Source organism: Mytilus trossulus, chromosome 11, assembly GCF_036588685.1.
Source record: "Mytilus trossulus isolate FHL-02 chromosome 11, PNRI_Mtr1.1.1.hap1, whole genome shotgun sequence".
Taxonomy (NCBI): Eukaryota; Metazoa; Mollusca; class Bivalvia; order Mytilida; family Mytilidae; genus Mytilus; species Mytilus trossulus.
The window spans coordinates 14793706-14818948 of NC_086383.1; the positions used below are offsets into that span (position 1 = coordinate 14793706).

General features: G+C 30.4%; 1 protein-coding gene across 4 annotated transcripts in view; it reads left to right on the forward strand.

Annotated features, from left to right (window-relative positions):
- LOC134690773 (arf-GAP with SH3 domain, ANK repeat and PH domain-containing protein 2-like) overlaps positions 1–25243 on the forward strand; it is a 45564-nt gene that overhangs the window by 15896 nt on the left and 4425 nt on the right. For 3 of the 4 annotated variants that reach the window (XM_063550816.1, XM_063550817.1, XM_063550820.1), the window contains exons 9-26: positions 262–421; positions 3916–4092; positions 4765–4812; positions 7579–7624; positions 8287–8335; positions 8744–8913; positions 9773–9906; positions 10757–10845; positions 11703–11883; positions 12638–12729; positions 16760–16946; positions 19175–19243; positions 19878–19919; positions 20656–20806; positions 21855–21893; positions 23482–23827; positions 24370–24413; positions 24744–24793. In XM_063550816.1, the coding sequence (XP_063406886.1) occupies positions 262–421; positions 3916–4092; positions 4765–4812; positions 7579–7624; positions 8287–8335; positions 8744–8913; positions 9773–9906; positions 10757–10845; positions 11703–11883; positions 12638–12729; positions 16760–16946; positions 19175–19243; positions 19878–19919; positions 20656–20806; positions 21855–21893; positions 23482–23827; positions 24370–24413; positions 24744–24793 (2074 nt within the window). The remainder of the gene's footprint in view (positions 1–261; positions 422–3915; positions 4093–4764; positions 4813–7578; positions 7625–8286; positions 8336–8743; positions 8914–9772; positions 9907–10756; positions 10846–11702; positions 11884–12637; positions 12730–16759; positions 16947–19174; positions 19244–19877; positions 19920–20655; positions 20807–21854; positions 21894–23481; positions 23828–24369; positions 24414–24743; positions 24794–25243) is intronic. The other variant, XM_063550818.1, reaches the window with a different exon arrangement.

Sequence of the window (25243 nt, forward strand, 5' to 3'; positions counted from 1 at the left end):
TCTTTGCATTTTATGTTTTATATTATCAGTCATAAACTAGATCTAAGAATTAAAATATATAAAAATAAGACGTGCTTTAACAAACAATGCCGATATATCACACTTGTAAGTACTACAGACATTAATAAATTTATATATTTCGATCTTTGATTTCTTGTATTAGTTATATATAATACATTGTTATCACAAAAATGCAATACTCAATTACCTGTGGTTTGACCTAATATTTAAAATACCTGTTGTTTTATTTTATATTTCCAGGTTCTTCCAAGAAGGACTAAAAACCATTAACCACTTCCAGTCGTTCATAGATAAGCTAGTAACTCAACTAGAGACAATCAAACGCACCCAGAATCAGGAGAGGAATGAGCTTGTCAAACTTAGGGATGCCCTGAAAGGCTCAATGGCATCTTATAAGGAAGTGAGTAGACCAAAATAAGAGGTCAAAATGTGGTGTTACTAATTCTCATAGTGAGGCTTGGATTATTCCAAAAATAAATGTAGGGTTTGGAATGATTTTTTTCCCATAACCCCTTCTACTTACAAATAAGTTTGGAATTTCTTTTGGTCAAATTTGTGTAACTAGATAACTTTTTAAAGGCTGTATAAAAAAAAACTTAAATCAACTGTTCTATTTTTCACAAAATATATGATAAAGAACTATTTTAGGGCTAGTTTTCTATTGATTGGAATACTATCTTATAATATCCTTTTCACATTATTTAAGATGAATGTTTCAATGATGCCAGAAATATTTTTGCACACTCAGGTTGGAAAATTTACTAAAATCTGTTATACATGCTTATGATAACATTAATTTTCTAAGCAAATCTAACACCATTACACATGCACAACCAATTTAGTTCAATATCAAAATTAAGAACCTTAAAAGCATGATTTATTTCGGAGTTTATAGAATTAGTTAGGTCTGCATGTGTATAGACAGCAATCTACACAATTTCTAATCAGGTTTTTATAGCGTAACTTCTAACTTCTAAAATCTGTACTATGCTTTCCAGTTTTTATGAAAAGCTTTTGTTGATTCAACAAATTGCAATGAAACTATATAGTTTAATTAATATTTAATCATTTAGAGGGAAATGTTCATTCATGTTAATCATGTAATTATCAGACAGGCAAAATAGAGAGTTGCCTTTGAGCTTATAATGTTAAATATACACGGTATTCAGGGTTGACACACACTCAATATATAAATGTTTAAACTGTCCTCCAAATTGGATCTTAAAGAAAATTATAAATTCATAATATACCATTTAATAGTGCCATTCTCATGTACAATGTATGTTTTTATAAAACATATCTAGAGAGTTGCCTAACTATTAATGATATTTAGAATACATGGTATTTAGTGGTGGCACTCTCTCTATAGATAAATGGATAAATTGCAAAATCCATTGTACTCCCATTTTCAAAGTGTCATTCTCATAGATACCATGTTTGTTTAAATGGAATAACATCTAGCTGAAGTAGATATCTTTATATTATTTTGTGGTTTATTTTTATTGGGCAAACAAAACAGGAACTCAACTTTAGGACTGGTAATCTATTGTGTAAAGCTTATCTTCATGTTACAGTGTTGATACTAGAGGAAACGATACAATATAATATAATTTAGTTTTGGATGTAATGCGTCTTCTAATATTTTTCTGTCTATTCGAAATAACATAAAAAATTTGGTGCACACTGTTAAATAACTCGCTACGTGCGTTATTCAGTGTGCACCAAATTTTTTATGTTATTTATTCATAGACTGAAAAAATATTACAGTCTTTCCTTAAATGTTACCCATTTAATGCTTGTTTTTTTTGTTTGTAACATACACTTGTAAAAATAAAAGTGGTTTGGAAATTTTTGGATAAATGCAATAACCTTAGAAAATTTTATACATTTGCCAATTTTTGCTGAAAATTGTTTTAAACTGTTTCAGGTAAAGTAAGTTTCATCATAACAATATTATTTTGCAAGATACCTGAAAACTCATAGATTATAAAAAGAGTCTTGTATTATGTCGAGCACAACATGTTGCATTTCCTCTGGTAGTCAATACTTTAAATGTATTTATCCTGCAAATATCTAACAGAATGTACAAGGAAAGATGTACTACTGTGAATTCATTATTTTTTCGTTGGATACCAATTTTCGTGGATTTCATGTGTACAGGTGAACCACGAAATTAAATGTTCAACGAATAACATATTTTCTATAAGTTTGTATGCAGACTTAGCCAAAACCACAAAATTGAATATCAACGAACATGTAATTTTTCCTCTATCCACGAAAATTGGTACCCACGAAAATAAATGAATCCACAGTATTTATTAAAACAATACATTATTCATAATGTTGTCTTTTGATATTTACAATGATTATATCAAGATCAATTTTCAATGATAATAAAAGGATTAAATCTGTTGAATTTTATATCCTCTTTATAATTTGGGACCAATTATGAAAGTGCTCTGTAAATTAGAGGCCATGGCTGGGAAGTAGAAAAAGTGAGAGAAATTTATTTTTGTACAAGATTAATTGCAGGATAAAAACATTATACATATTTTGTAAAAAAAATAAAAATTTATTAATACTTGTTTTGAAACAGGAATACATCTAAATGAGCCTTGCTTTGTATAATGTTACAAAGCACAACTCTTTAAGCTCTTCTGCTGTTTCTTAAACTTATACAAATAAATTTTATATTTTTTGTACGATGCATGTTGTCTATTTATAGTTTGTTTTCCATGTGACCTTCAGTTATGATTATTTTGTATGCATATTTTCTTTTTTTTAAGTTTCAGTATATTTTATTTCACTTTGAAAAAAGGGTAAAATTTTGCTTTTGTTTAAAGCCTTTTCATGTACTCTTTGAAGCTATAGCATTGCTGGAACTATGATGTTTAAATGTAACTGCTATTCTTCAAAATTGACAATTAAAAGTTTTTTTGGCGTAGACTTTCATGTATTTGAAGAGGCTTAATTTCTTCCATCTTTAAGATTTAGTACATGGTTTTGTGAATGTTGGTATTTTAACTTTTGTCAGCAGATTCCATTGAGTTTGAAGCGAAAGGTAATATCTTGGGTAAGCTTGCTTGTTAGCTAAACCGTGAAATCATTGTAAGGTTAGGTAAACTACCCTACTTTAAGAATAGACTAGTCCGACAGAAAACAAGTCAATCTGTTTGTTGGACTGTGCTACTTCGTAAGGAGGGTAGTATACCTAACCTAGCAATGACTTCAAGGTTCATCTAACAAGCAAGCTTACCAAAGATATTACCTTTCGCTACACACTCAATGGAATCTGCTGTAATATTGTTTCAGAATTTTATTCATGGTGTTGTGTATGTCAATTGTTTGTTTTTCATATCATGGTTATAGAAACAAATTATGTTTACATAAAAAAGCAGAAAAGCATCAGTGAATTTCTTATATACAGAATACCAGAAAATGCTAATACAACATATAATGACATATGCATTTTTTACTTTGAGTTATGATAGATATATGATTTTGGCTAAAAATTGGAAAAGGATCTGAGTTTAAAAACTTAATATTGCATGATTCAGAATGTTATTATGGTATACGTGGTTGATGGGGAAAGCATGTTTGGAGATATTTTTTCAAAGAGTACTTATATAATTTTGTGTCTTCTACAGAACTTTCAAGATCTACCAAAAAAACCAAAAAACTATAAAAAAAAACCTTGTTAAATGTTTGGTATTAATATACTTTTTGCTTTGTTCATTCACCCAGGTATCCAACCTCAAACATACTTAGAAAAAAAATCAGAACAATAATTTGTAATTATATTGCTTGATTATTAACACCAAAAATTCAATCACAGTCTTACTTATGTTAAACGTTATATGCATAAGTATATGATAAATTTTGATATCTTTCCAGCCTGCAGCCAATAAAGTATCCAGTGGATATTCCCTTCACCAGTTACAAGGCAATAAAATGCATGGTTTTGAAAAGGAGGGAAACCTTCTTAAGAAGAGCGAGGGAAGAATGAAGAGAATATGGCAGAAGAGAAAATGTAGGATTGTTAATGGTATAATGTCTATAGGTCATTCGGATGTAAGTAATCAATATATTAAGAAGATGTGGTATGACTGCCAATGAGACAACTTCGAATCTAAGATCAAATGACAATGATGTGCAAATATACAGGTTACTGTTCAGCCTTCTGCAACTAGCAAATCATATATGCATATTATTTGGTCTCTGGTTGGAAGTTGTCTCATTAGCAAACATACCACATCTTCAAAATTTGTATAGGAAAAAATATTACTAAGTTACTAGTCTCATACTTATGTGAATGGTAAGGCATTGAAAACATGTACAGTGGATTCATTTATTTTGTTCGGTACCAATCTTCCTGGACTGAGAGCAATTTGTATTTTTGTGACAACCCAGACAAAATGACAAAAGGACATACTCTTGACAGTACACATATAACTAAAGAATAATCACTTTGAACCCTGACCAAAAACTAAAGAGTGTAATTATTTTATATCTATATATCAAAAAGTCTGAATTTTACCAATAGATATCGGAAAAAGTGGAATAAAATATATTAGATGACTAAATGTATGATTTTTAAGGATATGGATGTTCACAAATAATTAAGAAGAGGAAATCATGATACAAAATTTGATAAGTATCGTATTAGAAATTAGATCTGTTAATCAGTATGAAAAATTATTATACTGCTTGTGTATTAGAAAATAGATGTTTTGTATATTGTAGGAGAGTAAAGACCCGGTAAAATTAAATCTACTTACTTGCCAGGTTAAGGTAAGTATTCATTTAATTTTGCCATCTTGTTTAAAAAAATATCTTATAAACAAATAAAAGTAAAAGAAACTTATTAGTATTACTACTAGTACATAAAAAAGAAAAAGATATTCAAATCCATATTATGATACAAAGCAAGATATATTTTATGTCTTCTCTTGTGTTGACTATTTTCACTTTTGAATTCAAGGATCAAGGTCCTTGATAATTTGAAAAAATGTCACTTAATGTCCAAACAGACACACACAGATTGGAAAATAACAATTTATGTCCAGACAGGAACACACATGTAAAGCCAAACCAGCCTGAAAGTGTCATACATTAGAATACAGATAGCTGCCCTTTTAAGTTTGAAAATGGTTACCTACAAAATTCAGGAAATTTTGTTAGCACTAAATTAAATCAACAGCTCATTTCTAGTTCTTTGATATCTTTGCACATTGTATTACTTGATCTTTTGAATGGACCAATTAAGGTGGTACCAACACTTTTACTGAAATTGATTTGGCTAGTTTAATTTTCATAAAATTTTGACAAAGTATTTATTCTGACCCTTTTACAAAAATATTGAAAATTCTAAAAATTTTAACCAAGCGTTCTATCAGAAAATTACATTGGTTAAATAACAGTTTGACAAACACTTATTTTGATCATTGAGAAGCTTTATATTGCCTTCACAACGCAAAGTAATTAAAACATTTAGCTGATATTGCAGAGTTATCTCCCTGTAGTGTTAGGTACCACCTTAAGGAAGTACACCACTAATTCATGGTCCCATTACTTTCTATGTTAAATTCCTCCATTTCAACCAGGCACACCTCTTTCATTTTAAGTTCAAATAAAGTGGCAATCATTGCATGTCAAAGCAACACTTTATGGTGTCTTCTACTGAACAAATCAACATACCTTACATGGCATATAAGAAAGAACTGGTTCCCGGAAGTTCGGATGTACCAAAACAGGTACTTCAGATCTGACAAACAGACCAAATGTACCCTCTTTTTTAAATTTGCTGCAGTTTTTTAAATATTTAAAATTAAAAGTCCAAAAGTGTTCTACAATGATCACCAGTCCTTCAGCTTTCATTTGATGCCAAAAATACCTAAATATCCTACATATTTTGAAAGTTACACTCATGCGTAGATACTATTTTGCGTCAAATATGTACTACTTTCTGGTATGTGCTTTCTGGCCGGGCCTGAATTAGTGGTGTTACACCTATAACAGAACCAAACTTGCTATATTGACTTGAGCATTACTTTGTTTCATTCTCTGACCTATTTCAAGCAATAAAAAACATATAAAGCTTAAGTCCAAAAACTATTTTACTAATTTTAAGCTCAAATTGGACTGGTAGTAGTATATGGGTTATTCAAAGAAAACTGCATATGGATATTAGATTTTGGTCAATATGCTTTTTTATTCTCAATATCATTGTTTTATCTATTAATATCTTTCAGGGAGGCTATGTGCTTACCAATAGTCATATTCTTATCAGAGGTTCTTCATTAAGCAAATATATTAGTCCAAAGTTCAGACATAATTGAGAATATTGTCCCCCCTTTTTTCTTCAAATTGGAAAAGGGTATTTTTTTTGTATAAACCATACTTATGTGGTTAAACATAGATTATTAAGAGCAAATTATATATCCCTCAGCTAGATAACTTGCTATACTGGTTCAAAATTGCATGTACAGTAAGATTTTGGAATTCTCATATGAGCATTAACCATCTGCCTAGATTGTAAAAGGTTACCATAAGAAAAACCATAAAACTTAAAAAATCATAGGATTATTTGATCAAGAGCCTTTTTGTACCATACACAAGTCATAATATACATGTTTTATTGATTTCATTCACAAATAATGCTAAAATATGAACTTGGAGTCAAGTCTTAACTGCATGCATGTTGTATGACCATAAAAGGCTAAACTACCTTAGTATGCCAATTCAAGAGCTGAAATTTCCCTTAAACAAAATTGTTAACCAAAAAAAGATGACTGAGCATGATTACTTACATCAAATTTGACTTGTTTTCATTGGAAAAGGTACAACTTCTAAAAATTGGATTTCTGATGATTCTCTGTAATAGGAAGTACACCACTAATTCATGGTCCCATTACTTTCTATGTTAAATTCCTCCATTTCAACCAGGCACACCTCTTTCATTTTAAGTTCAAATAAAGTGGCAATCATTGCATGTCAAAGCAACACTTTATGGTGTCTTCTACTGAACAAATCAACATACCTTACATGGCATATAAGAAAGAACTGGTTCCCAGAAGTTCGGATGTACCAAAACAGGTACTTCAGATCTGACAAACAGACCAAATGTACCCTCTTTTTTTAAATTTGCTGCAGTTTTTTAAATATTTAAAATTAAAAGTCCAAAAGTGTTCTACAATGATCACCAGTCCTTCAGCTTTCATTTGATGCCAAAAATACCTAAATATCCTACATATTTTGAAAGTTACACTCATGCGTAGATACTATTTTGCGTCAAATATGTACTACTTTCTGGTATGTGCTTTCTGGCCGGGCCTGAATTAGTGGTGTTACACCTTAAAGTGATTTCAATCTCTCGATTTTTTGCTTCTGGACAGTAAGAAACCAACCATCAATAAATCTATTTCTGGAATCAAAGTATCTAAGCTCTTAGTCTTCCTATAGATAAAAAAGTAGATATCATAATAAAAGAAATATATACATATATATTTGTATCCTCCTGCAATTTTTGAAAAAGAAATATATTTATTTATTTTTCAGTTAGTACATGATGATCCTGGTAAAAAGTGTTTTGATCTAGTCTCTCGTAAGTGTTGCTCATTACTCGTGTATTTATGTATTTAAAACTGTAGGAGCAACTTGGCCAAAGAAAAAGAAGTTGTTTTAAACTTTTTCTAATTTTAAATAATGTTTAAAAATGTGTAAAATATGAAAAAGTAAATGACTCATCCAAATTTTTTTTATGGTATTGTGTAATATGCCTTTTTCAGTGCAAATTGAGGAACATTTTCCATTCATATTTCCTTTGTTGAAACATTTGTACACAGTAACTAATTGGTCATCACAGAATATTTATGTTACGAATGAATTAATCTTAACAATTATGGATTGTTTCTTGGGTACACACATACTTTTCTTTAATCCAAGATTTTCTTAAAATTATATTTTATGTTGGCAGGAATATGGTCCTTTTCAATCAATGTTTTGACTTTTGAAAGTAAAAATATAAACAGTTTCTAAAAATTAAATTAGGAATGTTCTATTAAAACATACTTGGTACCCATTTATTTAGGAAACTGCAACCCAATATTATGCAGTGCTACACATATTCAGAAGTTACTGTTTTGTCTTCACACATTAAGAAAATTTGCACTACAATGTAAAAGTAAAATTGTGTAGAAAATAAAAGTATCAGAAACATAATGCTATAATAACATACTAATATAATCTTTTTTTTTGTCATTATAGAAAACAGAACCTATCATTTCCAAGCTGAAGATGAGGATAGCATGAAAGAGTAAGTCTTACTTCCATACCCGTAGTTAGACTTGGAAAGTTAAATTAAGAGTGTCAGAAGTACTTTTCCAGATTCACTTTCATTGGTAACATTAAAACCTAAACATTTGTGAGCCAGAAATGTATACATTAGTAGAAAGAACTATACAACCAAAAGGGACCAAAAAGAATAGTTGAATTAACATAAGACCAACTTAAACTTCACAGGCTTTTTTTACAGAAATTTAAAGATAGAAAATCACATAGGTTAATTAAAGTTATACTGAAATATTCATGACATATAAGTAATATGACGAACCTTAGAATTAGGAAAAGTCTTAGATAGAATATGAATTATGACTAGGAAAGGTAAAAGATAACCTATGTACATTGTTTTTTTTCTTCATTTTTCAATTTTCTATTTGAACAGGTGGATATCTGTTTTAAATAACGCCAAAGAACAAGTATTAATGAAAGCTTTTCACGACAACACAAATTCTCCTTGTATAAACCAAAATGTAAAAGAACTGACAGGGAGTATTCTACAAATTGTTAAAAGGTTGCCTGGAAACAACGTCTGCTGTGACTGCAATGCAAAAGGTAAGAAACATCTAATATTTATCTGAAAAGTGCTTTCCTAGGTATTTTACAAGTTTTATTCAAAGGACAAGATCTAATTATAGGAACGAAAAATGATGTGTAAAAAATATTCATTAAACTGAAAACAATATTTACTTGTCCTCTTATCCACTACAGTATATAGTTATTGAAAGTATTAAGCAATTTATTGTCCTGGAGACACTTGACTATTTCTAACACCACACGGGAGCGAAAAACAAAATGGCTGTATCACTCAAACTGTTATATAGGTGTTAAATTATATCCAGCTATCTGAGAACAAATTAAAATTTTAATAGAAGAAATACATTACAATTTCAGATGTGGTGTTTTATAGAACATCATTTCTAAATCTTGAAGTTACTGAACATCAAACACCTGAAAAATAAGAAAGTTTGGGAATATTTTTGCACCTGGTGAACTGTAATCCCTTGGGAAAATGATCATTTTGTTCGTATTTGATTTTTTATAGAAAATACATACTGAGGCATAATAAATTGTACATGTAGTTAGCCTGATAGAGTTTAAATCAATTGGTAATTCGGTGATTCTCCTGAAATATAAAAACTTCCTTTTAAGATTTAATGTTAACAACATATAACTTTGAAATGTTTGAAACATTTGGTAACATATTTAAATTCTTTCAATAAATTTTCTTAATAATGCCAAGCTGTGACTTGAAATTGTGATAATAATGTGGATTTGAATATACTGTTCCTGTATTGGACTATTTTATCTTCCAACAGTGAGTAATGTTTATTTTTCTATTTAATTACACTTCAGATCCTGAGTGGCGGTCAACCAATTAGCTATATTATCTGTTTATTTTGATATATTTCAGATCCCGAGTGGCTATCCACAAATTTAGGTGTATTAATCTGTTTAGAATGCTGTGGTATCCACAGACAGTTAGGTGTACATATTTCTAGAACTCAGAGTATTGTTATAGATGAATTAGGAACCTCACAACTACTGGTATGTTATGACCTAATAAAGGAATTATTATTTGTTTTGATTGTGAAATCAATTTGTGAGGGGAACAGACCATGGTGATTTAGGGTTTTATATCTGCTCCAGCCTACTATCCCTGCTCTTCCAATCAAGCTTCAAGAACAATTTATTTCTAAATATTCTCATCCAAGTACCTGTAATGTGACTTCTTGAGAATAAAATTGAGAATGGAAATTGGGATTGTGTCAAAGAGACAACAACCTCATCTCAGAGTAGAAAAACAGGCCAAGGACAATAGTGGGTCTTCAACCGAGCAAGTAAATTCTGCAATGAACATATTTGCAGTAAACTACAATGATGTTATCTAGGTAAACTGCTATAAACATATATAACTATAGTCTTTAGACTTTAAAATTATTCTGGTATTTCAGTGCAGGGGTGGCATAAAACAATCTGGTATTTCATGTAAAGGTGAATCTGATTTCTTTCTTTCTTATATATATATTTATTTTTACTGATACAGCTAATTTCCTAAAGCATGTAGAGCAAGACTTAAGTTAGCTTGCTTGCTTTCTTTTTGAATAGTAAAATCATTATAATAACACCCAATTAAATTCAAATATTATGCATGTTATGTATACAGGTTAAACTATACCTATATATATTGTTAAAAGATGTCAATCTTATTTACAAAGCTTGTATAAGCAATTTTACAAACAAAGCAAGCAAGTCAATCAAAGTTATGCTTTACATGCATTAGGAAATTAGCTTTAATGAATGAATCCACAGTAGTAACAAGCTTTGTATTTAGATCAATATTCGATAGTTTAAATCAGAATTTTTTAGCATTTTACTAATTTTTTTTAAATTTCAGCTGGCCAGAGTGGTAGGAAACCAAAACTTCAATGAAATAGTAGAAGCCAAAGTAGATCAGACAATGAAACTAAAACCTTCTAGTCCTATGTATGTATGCAATTATCATTCTAGTGCAACATTGTTTGTAACCTTCATTTTTGATTGGATAACTAAAGCATCACAAGTAAACTTAATATTTGCAACCATCAAATCACCAATTAATGCTGTCAGAGTTTAAATTTCAATACAGTTATCTCCTAATTTTCATAATAGATAATAAATGACTAATCCTGTATGTCTTATGTTGTTTTCATTGAACGGTTTTAAAGCATTAAAAATATACATGTAGCTCATTTTGGCTGCTGTTTGAAAAATATTTTTTCAGAATCACACCTTTAGTGATTTATTATATGAAACTAAGGCATTGGTGGGGGACTGCATTTGAGTAGAAATTGTTTACATACATATTTGTTCATATTAAAAAAAAGAAGTGCAAATCTTCATAAAATGTTAAGCATCTGGTTGCACCTATGTTGTGCATAAAGTGAATCAACAGCAGCAAACTTGATATTTAAACAACTAAATACTGTAAGCAAACTTATTTTTGCAAGCGTTTTATTTTCGTGACTTTAGTAGAAAGATAACGCGAATATAAATCATCACACATATGTCAATCTTTGATCTTTCCCTAATAAACTTCATGAAGTAAAACAGATAATCGAGAAATTAAATAGCTGCGATGTGGTCAAGAAAGGGTAAAGTATCCCCCAAAATAAGTTGGTTTACAGTATAAAGGCATTTATGAAATAACAAATTTTAAAAAGCAAAGTGCTATTTTTATTGTAGGTTGCTATTTGTATGGGTGTTGATAATTGACTTTTCAGAGATCTGTTCATATACAATAGACTGTTCATTGACACACAAAATATGATGTCATCATTTTACAATGCAATTTTATTCTACAGGGAAGAAAGACTCCATTATATTAAGGCTAAATATGAGCAACATAAGTATGCAATAATAACCAGCACGGACAAGGAAGATCTTAAACAAGACTTAAAACAAGCAATAATACAGCAAGATATAGGAGCTTTAATTCAGGTCTATGCAGAGGGGGCTGATCTAATGACAGAACTGCCAGACGATGTAAGTACAGGGGGAGGTTAATAGAACTGATTTACTAATTAATCATGCTGGCAGGGGACTAGGTGATTATATAAGCTGGTAAAGTGTTAGGCATATGAAATGTATTTTATAATTTTTCTAGTTTGCAGAATGATATTCACACTGGAAGTATGGCTTGTTTATTAACTGTTTGTCTTCAACATATAATGTTGGGCGAAGATTTTTCTCTGTTGATTTTTGTCTGGTTTTCCTAGAAAATTTCTCAATTTAAATTTTGAGGGGGATACTGACCCAAAAACACAACTCACAAACAAAAGAAAATTCATGTCTGCAAATACTGCAGTCAAAAAATCTTACAGCAAAATACATTGAATGTGTAGGTAAAGGTAATATCTTTGGTTAGCTTGCGTGTTAGCTGAACAGTGTAGTCATTATAGTTAGTAAACTACCCTCCTTTGGGAGTAGACTATTATAACAGATAACCAATCTATCTGTCTGTAGGACTAGACTACTCTGAAAGGAGGGTAGTATTCCTAACCTGATAATGACTTCATGGTTCAACTAATAAGTAAGCTAACCAAAGATTCTACCTTTACCTCAATGTATTCTGCTGTAAACTATTATAAAGAATACTGTTGTCCAGGTTATTAACTTTGTTATAGGTCACTGTTTTACATATGTTTTTGGAGGAGATTGTAATTATTAGTTCTATTATATTAACATATAAAGTCATGATTTAACAGCAAAAAAAAATCAATTACTAATGTTGTTTCAGGAAAATTCAGGGACAGCACTTCACTTAGCAATAGAAAAAGAAGATGGGTTCTCATTGCATATCGTAGACTTCATTGTACAGAATAGTCATTTGTAAGTGAATATGGTCGGCTTTATTTTTTAAATAAGTCATTGTCCTCCCATCTTTGCATCCCCTTTACATCAATTTGTAGAGACAGTTTGACAGAAAGCTCTTACACTGTGGATACATTTATTTTCCTGTGTACCAATTTTCTTTGATTAAGGAATAGTTAATTACATGGTTTTTCTGATGTCTGAATACATGCCTATATAAAATTTGCAATTTGTTGAATATTTAATTATGTGGGTAACCTGTACCAAAGAAATCGATGAAAATTGGTATCCAACGAATTATAATGAATCTGTAGTATCATGTTTCTCCTCTAAAACAATTTGATTGAAAATGAATGCTCTCATACTTAGAAGACAAATTTGCCACTATGTGTAGTTGACCATGTGATACTTTAATTTGATTTGACCATTTAGTGGGACTGTTTTTTTTTAACCATGTTTGGATTATTTCAACACAACAACTTGAAAATATTATGTCACTAGATTTGTTTCCATGGTAACAAAGTTGGTACATCACAAATATGTATGAAAACATACTTGCAGTTAAAATTCTGGAATTTTTTCAAGCTTTTAAACGTATTTTAAAGGTTTGTTCTTCATTTATAACTAGAATAATGTTTAAAATGTAAATAAAACAATGGCAGTTTTATAAATATTTGATAAATCCAGCTTCAATTTCATCAACACTGCTGCACACACAAAAAAAACCAAATTTTGTTAAAAATTTCTATTTTTTCCTAAATTCAAAAAAAGTTAGTCCATTGAGTTTTTTTTTTTAAATTTAACAGAAGATGGTCAAAACAATGAGCTGTAAAGAAATAAAAAGTAAAATTTAGGTCTCAAGGCTATTTTTTTACCTAAAAACGTTTTTGTAACCGCTGCCGACAAAGTGATCAATAGCAGTTTTTTGTATATCTTTCAAAATTGTGTGAACAAAGTGTGACACAATTTGTTATATCTTTTGTTAAACCTACAAAGATCAATATTGTTTTACATGTCAGGCAAAATGAAAGCTATTGTTGTTTCTATTAAGAACGGTTATCATGGCAACAGGTCAAGAAATAGGAAAATTCAAGTTTTTATATTGTTCTGAAATGCAAGAGTTACTACTAACAGACAAAAAGAGATCAAATACCACAATTTCAGAGCTGCAACCCATGGCTTCTATATAAATGTAAACGAATGTCATGACAATGCAGCTTTTTAAGCATTACTATGGTCTAAAATGAGCAAAATATTTTACTTAGCAGTTCGCAAAAATCACCTTATATTTTTTCTTTCAATTATTGATTCATAGGAACCAGTCACGCAAGTAAGGGCTGTTCCAGAAAATACTATGTCTCCCCCCCAGGGACGGCACTTTTTTTTAACCCCCACCACCCACAGAAATAAAATTTAATTAGAACAGCACTCCCTTTGCATTTTGGTATTTCAAATACAACCACCCACATAATATTTAAAAAAAAATGCCTTCCCTGGGGGGGACATAGTATTTTCTGGAACAGCACTAAATAGATTACTCAATTTCAAGACTTTTTTACCCTGTCCTCAATTAATGATCTAAGTTTGATGAAACATACACAATATATATTTTTATTTGTCATGGTAACATAACCAAAAACTGATGAAATTATAACTTTATCAACAGTCTTTCAACTTGCTTTATTTTCAATGCCTTAATTATTCAGTAATAATATATACTCTTATATTTAAAAATGTATATACAGTTTATTCATCTGATTCAGTCAGATACTGTAAATTCAGATATTATTGCGATGTTTTTATTATTGCGAAAAATGGGACAGGGTTATAATCACAATAATTTTAACTCTTTTTTTTGAAATTTTGTATAACAATTAAACAAGTTTTTTTCTCAATATCGCAAAATTTTAATCGCATTTTAGATCAAAATGACAAAATCGCAATAATAATTGCATGCAATAATTTCTGAATTTTACAGTTCTTATTGATTTATAGTCATATAAAGCATATTTAAAGTACACATTGTCCTTTTAAAAATTTAATCCTTCCATGTTGAATAGTATATTGGCGTTTTTCAATAAAAACATATTTTCTTGTCCCAGCCACTTTAAAAAAAATGTGTTTGATCTTTGCAAGTAATTTTTTGTGCAGTCAGTACATTGAATAAGATTTAACATTTTTAAGCAAAGAAACAGTTTATTTTTAGAGGGATTGATAAGATATTGCCTCTTGAATGGTCCAACACAACCAAAATGGCATGTCCCTAGACCGCCTGTTCAACATTCATACTCTAATATTGTAAAAAAATGAAGAAATAAATGTTTTTTTTACTTTACATAAGTTCTTTAATAATTCAAAAGTATGTTCAGAGCCAACATATTTTAATAAACAGCTTTCAATATAGGTTTTTTAATTTCAGAAGGTGTGTCCCTCACAAAATGTCCACTACGAAACGAAGTCATTAAAATTTGCCAATAAACAGTTTTATAAAATCAATGTCATTTTTGTTTGCAAGAGATATAAACATTAGGGTCTTACAAAAGAAGTGATGCTTTTATAACGGCAATTAAATTGTTGATAAGAAAAATTGAGCACATTAAATGGACCAGAGTGATACCATATTTTTGATAATGTCCACTACGAAACGGGTCAAATCTCCTTCAGTATCTGGTTTTAAAATTATGAAAAAATATCAGTGTACAGCTTGATAAATGCTTTGATGAATACAATCAGTCTTGTTACTATTCCAATATAGGGATTGTGGGGAAAAAATAAAACATGCAAATACGTCACTTACGAAACGGTCCCCTACGAAACAAGTATGGGAGAAAGACGTTTCGTAGTGGACACTACCACTACCATGCAGTCTTTTTTTAATATTTTTTTAATTATATTCGTGCAAAACAAATAACAAGGATTAGTTTCATGTAATTTTTATTATGTTTTTATTAACATATGATAGGGTTGATGTCAACTACAAAACTTTTTGTCCACTACGAAATGGTTTTGTCCACTACGAAACGCATCAAAATGTCCACTACGTAACATGAGTTGAACCTTCATATGTGAAGTACTGTCTAATCTTTATCGATAAAAATGGTTTTCCAATTCAGAAAAAAATGATATTTTTCTAGTTTTTAAAGTAAAAAAACTGGAATGTCTATAGGAAACATTTAATATTGCAAAAAATATATGTGTTTAGAAGAAGTTTCGTAGGGGACTTTTGTACACAAATTATGAAAATAATATCATTTTAAAGAATATTTAAGATTGCAATTTTTGTTTACAAACAGGTCTATTATAGAGGTATTCAAAATAACTCTTGAAATTAAATTTTAAACAAGTTGATTTTCCAATTTTTTTAGGTCTAAAAAGTATGCTTTTATTGAAAAAACGCCCATATATAGGTTTCAACTTCTCTCCCAATCAGATTTATCATATAAGTGGAAAAAGAAAATACCAGTTATTGTGCCATCTTTATTTGAAAGATCATATCTTGTCATGATATGTCTCTGGAATTGGCCATTTCAGAATCTAAAGCATCATTGGTAATTTCATTGTTCCTACCCAAAAGTTAAAATAACGTTACGTCATTGGTTGAATTTCCATTGTTTATAACATTTTAAACAAATCAAAACGCTTTGGTGTACGCTTTGAAAATATTACCCATGATGCATTAGATTCTGAAACGGCCAATTGGTTTGGTCCACCATGTTCATTGACAGATGCCAACTGAGTGATTTCACTATCACTATAAAAGATGTATTGTTACAAAATAAAAATCCATACATTGATCTTTATATATATAACAAAGAAACAGAAAAGGAATTTGCGTATAGTAACAAACCAATTTTTAAATAGATTTAATTATGTTGAAAAAAAATAAAAAAAATTAGGAACTCATATTTTTAGTTGCAGCAATTTTATCTTTTTCATATTGAATGTTATATTCATTGTGTGACTCAAATTTAAATGGCAAATACTTGTTTTTGTCTTTAATTTAGTTTAAATATACAAAAGCACATTTTTTATTTTTTATCTTTTCCAGAAATAGTTTAGGTCATAAAAACAAGCAAGGCAATACTGTTTTACATGTGTGTTCATTGTTGAATAAAACCGAGTGTATGAAACTTATCCTACGCACCCAGCCGGAGCTTGCCAACGTAGAAAACAACGATAGTCAGACTCCACTGGACATCGCTAAAGAGAATAATCATGAGATTTGTATTGATTTGGTAATTATAATTGATTTAACTTTTTCCATAAAGCTAAGAATCTGTGGTATGATTGCCACAACTCTCCACAGAGACCAATTGATGTAAGTTAACAACTATAGCTGTATGTTTTTGTTTTTTTAAATTTTTTTCGTGGAATGGATTACTGTAAACCAACTTATTTTCGCGGATACTTAATTTCGCGTTTGGTCCTATCTAGGCCACTTCGCGGCTATTTAATTTCGCGATTTTCTAATTTTCATGAGGTGTTCAAATAAGAAAAGATCTAAGGGATGCATAATTGCGACGATTTAAATTCACGTTATTTTTCTACTCGCGAAAGTCACGAAAATAAATTGCTCGCGAAAAATTAGTTGGTTTACAGTATTATTATACCAAGTTTTTATCAGTTTTACATGTAAGATGTCATTAATTTTGGGACTTACATATACTGTGATAAAAAGTGTTTTGTAAACTTCATTGATCATGTTGATTGCAGAAATCTTTTATACTGAGGATTCCTTTTCTTTTTTGGATACTAATTTTCATGCTTTGTGGAAAAAAAATCTTTGATCTTTAAAGAAATCAGAGCAAAATCTTAATGAAATTGGATATCCAGGAATCATAATCTGATGAAAGTGGATATCAAGGAATCATAATCTGACGAAAGTGGATATCCAGGAATCATAATCTAATGAAAGTGGATATCCAGGAATCATAATCTAATGAAAGTGGATATCCAGGAATCATAGTCTAATGAAAGTGGATATCCAGGAATCATAATCTAATGAAAGTGGATATCCAGGAAAGTTGATATCCAGGAATCATAATCTAATGAAAGTGGATATCCAGGAATCATAATCTAATGAAAGTGGATATCCAGGAATCATAATCTAATGAAAGTGGATATCCAGGAATCATAATTTAATGAAAGTGGATATCCAGGAATCATAATCTAATGAAAGTGGATATCCAGGAATCATAGTCTTATGAAAGTTGATATCCAGGAATCATAATCTAATGAAAGTGGATATCCAGGAAAGTTGATATCCAGGAATCATAATCTAATGAAAGTGGATATCCAGGAATCATAATCTAATGAAAGTGGATATCCAGGAATTATAGTCTAATGAAAGTTGATATCCAGGAATCATAATCTAATGAAAGTGGATATCCAGGAATCATAATCTAATGAAAGTGGATATCCAGGAATCATAATCTAATGAAAGTTGATATCCAGGAATCATAATCTAATGAAAATGGATATCCAGGAATCATAATCTAATGAAAGTGGATATCCAGGAATCATATTCTAATGAAAGTGGATATCCAGGAATCATAATCTAATGAAAATGGATATCCAGGAATCATAATCTAATGAAAGTGGATATCCAGGAATCATAATCTAATGAAAGTGGATATCCAGGAATCATAATCTAATGAAAGTGGATATCCAGGAATCATAATCTAATGAAAGTGGATATCCAGGAATCATAGTCTAATGAAAGTGGATATCCAGGAATCATAATCTAATGAAAGTTGATATCCAGGAATCATAATCTTATGAAAGTTGATATCCAGGAATCATAATTTAATGAAAGTGGATATCCAGGAATCATAATCTTATGAAAGTGGATATCCAGGAATCATAATCTAATGAAAGTGGATATCCAGGAATCATAATATAATGAAAGTTGATATCTAGGAATCATAATCTAATGAAAGTGGATATCCAGGAATCATAGTCTAATGAAACAGTTGATAAGTTTTCAAACATTACATTGATAAATGACTATGTACATCCAGCAACAAACTGATATGCATGTTCAGGGCCAGAATTTGTTAATGTTATTTAAATGTATACACTGCTTTCTCCTAGACTGACTACTGAAAGATATGTCACATTATTATGAACACATAACTCTGAATCAAAGTCTTTGTTCTTACTTCTTAGTGATGTGTGCTTAGAGGAAAAGCAGCAATTACCAATTTTAAAGTCTTTGGTTTGACCTGGCCAAGGTTCGAATCAAAGACCTATTGCACTTGAGGCAAACACTCTACCATGAAACAACCAAAACGTTACATTAGAATTGGGACATATTGAAAAAACGACATCAAGTACTTTTCTGACATAAATATAAATCTCTATACATGTATGGTAGCCTTGTGCTGTTTTTTTTGCTCCATTGTCAGATTGTTGTCTGTTTGACACATTCACCATTTCCATTTTCTTTTATTTTCTATTCCAGTTGAAAGCAGCTTTACAAGGCAGGAAGGATGTATTTGGCAATGTCAATGTTGACTGGGATTTAACATATGTAAGGTTTTTATATGGTTACTGTCTTTAGGTGTGTACAGTACACATATTTATACATGTGTAAGGCTTAGTAGTGTTTATGTGAAATGCAACTGTTGTGTATTTTTTCTCTAAAATTCTTTTAAATCTAGCTCTGTTCAATAATGGTAATGGAAAGAAATGCGTTAATTTGTTAATTTGTTAACTTAAATGTGGCATTCTTACAAAACAAATACAAATCATACATTTTTTGTTATCCTATTTTGAATGTTTCCTATATATTTTGGCCTCTGGGTAAATCCAATAAAATTGAGAATGGAAATGGGGAATGTGTCAAAGAGACAACAACCCAACCAAATACAAAAACAACAGCAGAAGGTCACCAACAGGTCTTCAATGTAGCGAGAAATTCCCACACCCGGAGGCGTCCTTCAGCTGGCCCCTAAACAAATATATACTAGTTCAGTGATAATGAACGCCATTAGCTTACTAAGCTTTCAATTTACAGGATACTTTTCTCAGTCTTTTTGTGATCAGGTGGTGCAAAGCAAACCCTGACCTGTTCTATATTTATATTTACTTTTCTTATGTTTTTAATTTAAGGAGTGAGGTGACGCAAAGCAAACTCTGACGTGTTTTATATTTATATTTTACAGGAAGATGGGGAAGACCAAGGGTACAGTGACGATGACCTTGAGGTAAGTAATAATTCAAACCTGTATTTTCAAAGAAATTTTTTCAAGGAAAATTAGTATACATTTATGCAGGAATATATTGTATATTGCCACGTTTGTGAAAATGCTCGCAAATAATAATATGAAAAAGAAGATGTAGCTTGATTGCCCATGAGACAACTCTTCACAAGAGACCAAATGCCACAGAAATTAAAATCTACAGGTCTTGGTGCAGCCTTCAACAATGAGCAAAGCCCAATACTGTATGGTTGGCTATAAAAGGCCTCAAAATGACAAATGTAAAACATTTCAAATGAGAAAAGTAACAGCCTAATGAATGAAAAACAAATATGTAACATAGCAACAAATGAAAACATCTGAGTTACAGGCTCCTGACTTGGGACACACGCATACTGAATGTGGTAGGTTTAAACATGTTAGTAGGCGCCCTACCCTACCATAATCTGGAGCAGTGGAGTAACAGTACAACAAAAGAACAAACTATAAAAAAATCTGATGAAAAATGCTGAACTCATCAAATGAATCCTAATAGAAATACATCTAACAAAAACACAGAGCAGATGTGACAAGTACTTGTTAAACCCAACAACAAAAAGGAAATTTTTAAATGAGAATTTGTATACATTATATACAGGAATATTTTTTATACTGCCACTCATTATTTCCGACATTTTGATTAAGATAGGATTACTTCAAGAAATGCTAACAGTATTATAGTTTATACTTATTTTTATACTAGAGTACTCCGGAAAGGAATAATAAAAACAGATCACGGCCACCTAGTTTAGTGACTGGTGCTAGTACATTAGAATTACCCAGCAACCAAAAGGAAGGTTTAGATAGAGATCGGGCTTTGTCACAGTCACAGGCTTTATACATGAAACCAAAAAGTAAGTCCAAACCTGCTTTACAAAATAGCATTTAACACTTCTAGTACTTTTATTGTTACAGAGGATTATATGGATTAACCATCAATGAGTCAGAAACCAAACACCACAGAAACTACTTTAAAGTGCCTCTAGATTTGTAGTCTATTTTTTCTGGAAAAAATGTAACAGGCTAAATAAAACTGCCTTTATAATAACTTAAGAGGAATTTATTTCAGAAAAAATGTCTTTTCAGGTTTCTGTCTTTTGAAAAGCACCTTTCTAGATCACACTCTTGTTTCCCCGTCTGGATTATAAAATATACATATAACAAATGTAAAATACATTACAATTACATCTCATAACTTAAAATCCCCTCAGAAGTAAAAATTTTCTCCCCTTATAAATTAAAGCAAATCACTGCTATATTATAAATATTATCTCCCTTCATAAAAAAAGTTCAGATAATTTGTGAGTTGTTATTCATAAGTTTGATTATTAATATTGTCTTGCATAAGAATTTAATAATAAAAAAATTAAAAAAATTGGAACGTTGATATTGAGGAAACTGTTTGCGAAATTTGTCTGCAATTGAAAATAAAAAAGAAGATGTGGTATGAATGCCAATGAGACAACTATCCACAAAAGACCAAAATGACACAGACATTAACAACTATAGGTCACCATACGACCTTCAACAATGAGCAGAGCCCATACCGCATAGTCAGCTATAAAAGGCCCTGATAAGACAATGTAAAACAATTCAAACGAGAAAACTAACGGCCTTATTTATGTAAAAAAAGGTTGTCCTAGAGTTTGAGCCAAACATGCAGAAAATTCAAATGACTTGTCATCAATAACATGATAATGCAGAAAAATTATAAACAAATAAATGACTAGAAAAAAGAAAAGTATATAGATTTGAAAGTGCAAGTCAAGAAAAGAAAGGTTCATATAGTGTAAACTATTTCTATTTTTTTGGGTGATAATTCATCTGTTAAGATTTATTTTGTGTGAAGAAAAAGGACATTTTATTAAAAAAATTCAGTTTAAATAATGTTTTGTTTCATAGAGTTTACCCATACTAGACAAAGGAGCAGTGTAAGAAGTAGTAAGTAATTTCTCATGTAACAGAATTGCATGAGAATTTCCTCATGGATCTGTATGAGAAACTGCATGAGATTTCCCTTCATCTTGTGTTTTTATGGTTGTAACTGCATGAGATGTGTTCACAAATATATATAAATGTAACGTAATTCAAACTTTGTGTCTCATGGATAACAATTTTTAACTTGATTTTAGCATGCATATTTTTGTTTTCATCTTAAAACATACCTTTGCTGTTTCTAATATATGATGAATATCTACAAGGAATGAAAGAACAAATACATATACAAACAATTTTAGAAACTTAATTCTAATATAATATCGATTTTTGTTGAATTTCTAACACCACTTTCAGCTCATTACATTTGAATTTTCCAGCAGACATTTTGATAGGCAATCGAGACAATACCAATATTATTGTGGAATCCCTAAAGCTTTTATTGTAGCATGTAACAAATTTCCTTTTTCCTTGAAACAGAAAAAAACTTATTTGAAACATGTCACAGCATGATTAATGTATGCCCTGGATTTTTTTTTTATTACTGGTCTATGTACATAGTCAACAGTCTTTGTTTTATACATTCTATGGCTCATAGATTGTCTTAAAATGTATTTGTTTAAGTGGTTTATATGGAGAAAATAGTTGTGATAGAAAATGTAAAAAGATAAATATTAATAAACTTAACTATAACTCAGCTGCTAACACACCTTCCAGTGATTTAATTACCAATATTTAAAACTGGATTGAATGGTCTAATAATTTTACATGTAATAATAAAAAAAATGTGCATGCCAACAATTATACAAATATAAAACAATTTTTGTTTAAAGTTCAAGAAAGAATAAAAGGATTTTTATTGACATTTAGTTGAGTTCTAAGTCTCAATATAAAAAAAGGATGTGGTATGATTGCCAATGAGACAACTCTTTACAAGAGACCAATTGAGACATTAATTAACTTTTATAGGTAGCTGTATGACCTTCAACAATGAGCAAAGCCCATATTGTATAGTCAGCTTTATAAGACCTTAAGGCTATTACAGGAAGAAAATGAGATGAAGAATTTTTCAGCATTCTCTTGACCTGACCCTTCCACAGTACAACTATGCATGAAATATTTGTCACTGGACATTAAGCAACCAACAATCAATCCAAAGTACAACTTATATAGGAAATTATATTAAAACATAGTCACAAACTTCCCAACCCCTCCCCTCAATTGTTATTTTCCATATGCTATCACACACCCAATTTACACATCCTACTTTTGTAGCAAAGGTGACCCTTACAAATGATTACTGTAAATTTAGAAATCATTAGGAGGTTTTTATTATTGGGAATAATGCAATAATTTAAACTTGAATTTTGAAGTATTTATATGAATTAAACAGTATTTTTCTTAAATTAGTTAAAATTAAAATCACATTTAAGTCTAAAATTACAAAATTGCACTCATAAATGCATGCAATAATTTCTGAATTTACAGTAGTAATTCATATATTCAGTAAACTGTAATTGCCAATGTGGTCCTTTATTATAAAATATGTTTATCAGATAATCCTTATTCTAATTTTATATTATTTATATTTTAGATTTTACCGTGCCTAATGCTGTAAACATTCAAAATATCACAGCTTCTCAGCCAAACTTAGCCATGAATTCTTCAACCAATCATCATGATTCCCTACAGTCACATGACAAGTTATCACCCAGTGGTAATGGCCCACCGCTGCCACCAAGAATGAAGAAACCTCCACCACCTCCACCAAGTGACAAAAAGCATGCAAGAAACAAATCTGAACCTTTCCCTGCAGAGGTCATTCACAGGAGGTCAATCTCTGATCCCCCTTCGCGACCGCCGCCTCCAGAATTCAGGAAAACAATTGCTATGTCATCTAGGCCCTCACCGCCTCCAGAGATAGATAAAACAGGAGTAGGGTAATTATCATTACTGATAAATTCAGACACATTTGTGATGTTTTTTATGATTGTGAAAATTGCCAGGGGGTATATATTGCAAAATTTTAAACTTGTATTTACATTTTGAATGCATTTCCTGAAATTCCAATACTTAATCTGGCATTTTTGTCCATTGTTGAAAAATACGATAGGGAATGCATGCAAGAATTCCATGTCTCAAATTATGATATATTGTAATGTATCTCAACGAAGTAATAGTAAGTCAAATTGTAAAGTTGGAAAATTTCACAATAGTTTTTTTATTTTCCCAAATTTTGCAAAATTCTCACTTTATTTGTGTTAGCTGTTTATGGAAAATCAGGTAAAAAGAACAAGAAAAATGTGAAACTAGAACCTCACAGGCAGGTACTGGATTAGAAATCATGAAAAATAAAGTGCCTTTCTGCAGTTTATTTTCCTTGAATGTACAGTGTAGAAACCTGAAATACACTGTGGTTTTTTGATATGGGTGAAAAAGCAGTTAGATAATTGACTTATGATGTCAAATCTTTTTCTTCCAGAGTGACCCCTTCACCAAGACCAAGGGCCAAGTCCAACAGTGATGGTAGGTCAAAAATATAGAGAATAATCTTAGATTTTTCTTTGAGCTATTCTATTTCAACATACATTAACCAAAGAAATGCAATTTTGAAATACCATTATCACAAATGTCATGCCGTTGACTCAAAGTTTGCCTAGTATACATATGTAATAAAGATTGTGAGCTTTAATCAATTTTGATTGACTCTTTCCTTTAAAGGTTTACTGAAAAGAGTTCAAAATGAGAGAGAAAATAAAAAAAATATTTTGCATAGTATACATCTTTGTACATGTTAAAGATTGTGATTATATAAAAATTGAGAATCATCCTTACGCTTTATTTTTATAATTTCAGACTCCAAATCATCTGGAACAGAAACACCGCCATTACCATTACCTCGCAAGGTAAAATATTTACTTGCATCACATTAATTACTGTTACTGTGGATTCATTATTATTCGTTGAATACCAATATTTATGTTTTTTGTGTGTGAAGGATAATTACAAATTCATGTGTTCAAAGAAATGTCAGTTATCTATTGGCTCATATACTGCAGCTGTTCTATTTGAGCAGTCAAATTGCATCGACTGTATATTCATATGTGATATACAGTCACTGACCATAATATATCACCATTGTTTATGACGTTAAAAATGCATTGTCTTCTCTAAATTAAAAAATAATTGTTTTTACCCTTAATAATTCATTTAAAACAGATATAAGAGTTGCAGTATATAAGATAAACCATACAATGTCTGGAATATCAATGTTATTTGTACTCGGCTGGAAATAGGTAGAAATGCTCCTCAGCCTCGCTTTCTTCTTTTTTCTAACCCTTGTACAAATACCATTG